This window comes from Physcomitrium patens, chromosome 23 (genome assembly GCF_059467195.1).
Source record: "Physcomitrium patens ecotype Gransden chromosome 23, ASM5946719v1, whole genome shotgun sequence".
NCBI classification, from domain to species: domain Eukaryota; kingdom Viridiplantae; phylum Streptophyta; class Bryopsida; order Funariales; family Funariaceae; genus Physcomitrium; species Physcomitrium patens.
The window spans coordinates 14,842,035-14,848,034 of record NC_143432.1 but is presented as its reverse complement, the minus strand read 5'-3'; the positions used below and the strand labels follow the sequence as shown (position 1 = coordinate 14,848,034).

General features: G+C 30.1%; 1 protein-coding gene across 1 annotated transcript; it reads left to right on the top strand.

Moving 5' to 3' along the window:
- The first annotated feature begins 744 nt into the window (after positions 1-744).
- Positions 745-1,354, top strand: LOC112275530 (60S ribosomal protein L14-1-like). The gene has a single exon (NM_001378215.1). It carries the CDS (start codon positions 829-831, stop codon positions 1,231-1,233), a length of 405 nt encoding a protein of 134 aa, NP_001365144.1. The 5' UTR covers positions 745-828; the 3' UTR covers positions 1,234-1,354.
- The last annotated feature ends 4,646 nt before the right edge of the window (positions 1,355-6,000 follow it).

The window sequence follows — 6,000 nt, the reverse complement described above, 5'->3', positions numbered from 1 at the left end:
ATATAGAGGAAAGATTAATTTCTTTCTTATTTTTTTATAAATTTTTATATTCTAATTTTAATATAAGATTCATATTATTTCTATATTTAGAAATTTTAATTTTAATTTATTTTTATATTGAAAAAAATATTTATTTTCTTTTCATTTCTTTCTCTTCTTTCTTAATGGAGAATGAATATATTATCTTTTCAAATAATTTTGTAGATTTATATCATTGGTATAAACAACATGATATGTTGTTAGCTAATAATATTATATTTCAAAAATCTTATTTATTATAGAATTTTAAACATCTTATTTCTAAAAAATTCATTAAAAAAATAATCTTTAATTTATATTTAATTTATTATTTTTAAATCATATAATTAATAAATAAATAAAATTATATAGCTCACAATAATATAACTTCAATTCTTATACACAACCAATTTAATGTGTAACTTTAAAATGTGTTTGCTTTACTTTGTGGTGCTATTATGGCTAAAATCCTATAATTTTTGCAAACTTCTGGTTGATTAATTATTTTTTCCATAACATTTTGAGAATGGTATAAGGAACAATGATTTTGTTTTGGAAGGCAAGGAAGAAGGAAAGAGGCAGGAAGTGTGAACGGGGCCAAGAGAAAGCAAGGGAGGAGCAAGAAAGAAAGAGGCAGGCAGTGTGAACGGAGGAGGGAAGATCGATTAGGGTTAGGGCGAGGGGGACGGAGATAGAGCATAGCGATGGAGGGGAGCACCGGGGATGTTCCTTACCCGATTCCTGCAGGGCTGCTCCTCCTCCTCCTCTGCCCCTGCGCTGTGTCGCACCGCATCGCTTCGCTTCGCAGCTATGGTGTTCCGCCGGTTCGTGGAGATCGGGCGCGTGGCCCTCATCAACTACGGCCCCCAGCATGGCAAGCTGGTCGTAATTGTCGACGTCATTGACCAGAACCGGGCGCTCATCGACTCCCCGGACATGACCCGCACTCAGATCAACTTCAAGCGCCTCTCTCTCACTGATATTACCATCCCTGACCTCTCCCGCACCCCCTCGAAGAAGGTGCTCAAGGAGGCCTATGCCAGCGCCGAGGTCGACCAGAAGTGGGCCAGCAGCGCTTGGGGCAAGAAGCTCGCCGTGCGTGCCAAGAGGGCTAGCTTGAACGATTTCGACCGGTTCAAGGTTATGGTGGCGCGCGTGAAGAGAAGCTCTATTGTTCGTCGGGAGCTTGGAAAGTTGAGGAGGGAAAAGGCTTAGGTCTGTTGGACACCTGGTATGAGAATTCGGTGTCATTGGTTTCTTGTCTCTTGTGTGGTTTTTTGTAGCACGAAATGCGTGATTTTTTATAACAACTTGTCCTGGTTCTACCCGTTGAGCACAATCTTCCAAAAAAACGTCACGTACTTTCCTGCGCCTTTCTTACGTGGGCATCATTTCATCTGCTGCCTTGTTTCCTGAAATTTTGTGTGTTTCTCATTCCGGAAGTTAGAATTGAGTTCCTGACAGTGTTCGTTTACCAGCACGTGGTTTTCTATAACATTTGGTTTAGGGTTTCTACTCAAATCGGTTTCAATTGATAATCACGATATATTGCGGATTAACAGACTTAGTCTGTATTGGGCGTGCTGTATATTCAGCGTCCTGGAGGTAGTTTAGTCGACGTTAGGTGGAAGCAGCATCGTCATCATTCGGTTTAGCAAAATTCAGGTTAGATGCAACTTCGTTCAGTTTAGAATGTCGACAAACTGGTTATCTGGATCTAACGAATTCAGACCATCCGTGAACAATGTGTCGTCTGAAGCATGAGCAGCAAGTTTAACGGACAGTAAATTTGCGGTTGGGGTCTTTTAAATATATGATAAAATTATCCAAGAATCTTAGACAATCTCGAGTTTGTAGAGATTCTTGGATAATTTTATCATATATTTAAAAGTTTCAATATAATCTCTTAATCACGGTCTTTCTCATGGTGAAGATAGTGCCTTTTAGGTCAAGCCTGAAAATTGCATACGGATACGCGATTTCATATATTTTGAAATGTTTACTTTCCCTCATGCTATCTAGCGGCACTTCTACACTCTAGAGAATTACTGTCTTTTCTACACTCACATTCTTCAAAACTGGTTTTAAGGGGCTAATACGTAGTACTGATTTACTGTAACTCTTTCACTCTTTCTGTATTTCACACATGATCCCTACAGCAGTTTTCATGGCTCAGTTTTGACGTTCTAACTATTCAGCTGCGTTCATTTTGACGACCTTATTGCGTGCTTGGCAGAACGTTTTTAGCATTGGGCAGACAGTTGGATTAGCAGCGGCGCTAGGCTGCTCTGCCGCAATCAGTAGCTACGATTGAGAAGCAGAAGTCTGTTGATTCGGTCTAAGTGTTTACACCATATGTTCATTTGAGCATATGTCATCCATCGTGTTGGATTCCCCAAGCGTATTAAATCCTTGAATATTGTTCAACCCTAATTCTGATAAAGATGAGCCATGCCACATGTATTTGGCATATTCATTTTATTTATTGATCAATGCATCTGTTTGAAAGGTTACATGTACTTAAAGATTACAGTGTGGTGTTGCTCAATGCTTTCTGTGTTCAATGTATTTAAAAGGAAAGTGAAATGAAGTTGGAATCTCTTCGTTTTGTATAGGCGGATTGTTATTTGTGGGCTTAGAGGGACAGCCTTTTGCCAAATACATGAGAGTGCATCAAGCTATCCAGAATACTATTTTCTCCACATTCTTTCAATAGAGTCAGCAATCATTCTTTGAAATTTAAGAGTACTTACATATTTATATTAGTAATTACTTAGATTAGAGGAGGTAGGTGGAAGTAAGTAGAAGCAAATAAATTTAATAATATCTTATGGAGAAGCTTCTTAGAAGCTCTATAGATGTTGATTTGACCTTCTAAGTGGTAGGTAATTGATAGGTCAAAAATTAGACCAACAAGTTTCACATGTTGTACATATTAACCAGTTGTTTCTTAGATTATGTTGTACATGTTGGTCACTTGTATAAGTTGTCACATATATTGAAAACTTGCATTGCAAGTTAGACTCATGTCGTGCAAATTAAATACATGTTGGATGACTTATAGAACATCATTGCATAGCCCCATACTTGAATAGTATATATAGAGGCAAGAGTAAGGCTTTCTTCACTCTTGTCATTTTCTTTCTTGTTCTTATCTTTATTTTAAGAACCCCTAATTTTCTTGTATTTAACAATAGCTATTATAATTTTTAGCTTATAACTATCTTTGATTTGTTTATTTTCTTATTTTAAATGTTATAGAATTATTTTACTTCTATAGAGTTTTGTTATGATTTGTGTTTTTTCTAATTTAATAAGAATATTAATTTATTGTTATTCTTTTATTTTATAAATAGAGAAATTATTCTACTTCTTTTATTGTGTTTTAAAAATTGTAGACTACTCACTTTTAAACTAATTTTTTTATTTATTTATTTATAACATTGATTCTTTTCTTAATGAAAGTAGAATACTTTTCTTTGTGAAGATTTACGTTATATATTTGAGATTATGAATTACTTGCCTTTGTTTTGATTTGTGAATTTATTAAAGTCTTCTATTTTAGTGATAGAAGAAAAATAAATTATAGATGCTACAATTGGTAGAAGTGAGAATAGATTTGCAACTAATATAGAGCTTTACAAGCTTTTCAATATTCTTAGAGCAAAAAATTTACATATTTTTAATATTAATCATAGATATATTATTTCTATGTTTATAAAAAAAACAATAATGACATCTAATGCCTACACTAATAAGTTATGTAGTTGACAGAAGTAAGTAGATCAATTTCACAAGTAAATCCAAATGTCTTGCTATAATAAATATGAAAGATGTAAAAATTAGTATATTAAAGAATTTTGATGGAACAAGCTCAAAATTTTGAATATTTCTACAAGAAGCCAAACTCTAGTGAAAGTAATATCATTCCTAATATTTTTTGAATTTATTGAAGATGGGTTTAAATGTGCACTCTTATTTGGAAGTATTTTTTTTATTTTAATTTTTGATGAAAAATGATTCCTAATTTTTATATGATCTAAATTTATTTTAAAAAATTTTATTACCATATTTAGAAAGAATGATTAAAAAAGAATAGCAAATTCAATTTCTTATTTTTAAGATATAGTTGTGTAAACAAAGATTGTTACACACAACACATCAAATACTACAATTCAATCACAAAGTATATAATCTAAACCAAATGCAAATTTACAATCAACACATTTTTAGTGAAAGATTATAAATCTATACACAACTAAAGCTATCTTTCACACCACAAAGAAGGAATTCAAAACTGTAAGTGTGAAGAATAGAAAAAATCCTAAAACTTTAGTAAAGTGGCTAAATCACCATAGCTAAGCAAATCCTTATAACAAGTTTTTTCTCTTTCAAAATCACTCAAAAGACTTCACTTCATAAGAATGTCAAGTTAATGATTTTTTTTCTATCTTAGTATTCAAACTTTAATTGACATTTATAAAGTCAATTAACAAAAAAAAAAAAAAAAAAAAAAAAAAAAAAAAAAATCAATGGATGAAAAACCACTAATCACGCTAAACTATATATATTTGACGAGATTTGGCACTCAATGCTATATCACTTAACAATATGGATCACAATAAGCTGCCATTTATATTGTCAAGTTCTAAAACTTTGTTTGCAATGTAGACTAGAATAATTAAATCCTTATTGACCAATTTTAATATGGATTAAAGAATAATAATTAAGATTTATTATTTAAAATATCAAAAATAGATTCATAGAAATAATTTATTACTTAAGTCATTGTATGAAAGAATCAATTCTTTGAAAGGCACTAAGTATAAAGATTTGATTAGAGAAGAAAAAATCAAGTCATTACAATAATTCATAATTTTTAGAAAATTTATTTATTAAAACTAAAACCTATGCAAATTAATATGGTACATTTTAAACCTCTCATTGAATAAAAAAAGATTCAACATTATGAAAAATGATTGTGTTTGTATTATGGAGAATCAAAGTATTTTCTATGTTTTCTAATGAAACAACAAAACTACAAAATAAAGAGCATGGCTATCAAAGAAGACAATATATTGCTAAACAAGTTTATTAAGCTAAAATAGGAATTATGTGGCTGAAATCTTATGCAACATCTAATAAATATCTATTATCTCTTTACAATCATCATTTTATTTTAAAATAAATATTAATTTAAGAGCTTATAATTACAATTATTTTATCTTATTATATTCAAGAATTTTAACTTTTTTATTAGATAAAGATTTTTTTAAAAAACATAAAATATTTTTAATAAAGAAAATAAGTCCATGCATGTAGAAGTCATAGACAATCATAGTTTTTGTTTTGAAGATATTATCTATGAAACTATTTTTGTAGAGATAGCAAAAAATGGTCATATTAATTTAATAACATTTGATATTATTAGATCTCTTACTAATTCAATTATTTTAGATTTATTGTGGCTAAAAAAATATGATCTTTGAATAGATTAAAGTTCTTTTTACATCATTTTTTATATTATAATCAAAATAAAGTAAAAAATTATAAGTCTAATATAAGTAAATCTTTATTTATAATTGAAAGAGCTTACATGCATGCAGTCAAAAAAATATTGTATTTTTTTATTTACACCACACTTATTTATAATGGTTAAAAGACTTTAAGCAACATTCTAAACCAATATATAGATTATTAAGATGATTTTAAAAAGAAGAATGTAAATAATCTTTTAAAACATTGTCCTGATGATTATTTAATTGAACTTTAATAAAGAGCTCAATTGCCATTTAGACCAATCTTCAACTTATTACAAAATAATTTGGCTTAATTTAAGGAATAGATTAATAAAAACTCAACCAAGAATAATATATCCCATTAAAAATATCTAATATGAGCATCTATCTTTTTTGTAAAGATAAAAGAGAAATTCATACAATTGTATATAGATTATTGAAGACTTAATAAGATTTTTATAAA

Bases quoted from the DNA above. Each gene is read 5' to 3' on its own strand.
- LOC112275530 (NM_001378215.1), top strand. From the start codon at position 829: ATGGTGTTCCGCCGGTTCGTGGAGATCGGGCGCGTGGCCCTCATCAAC.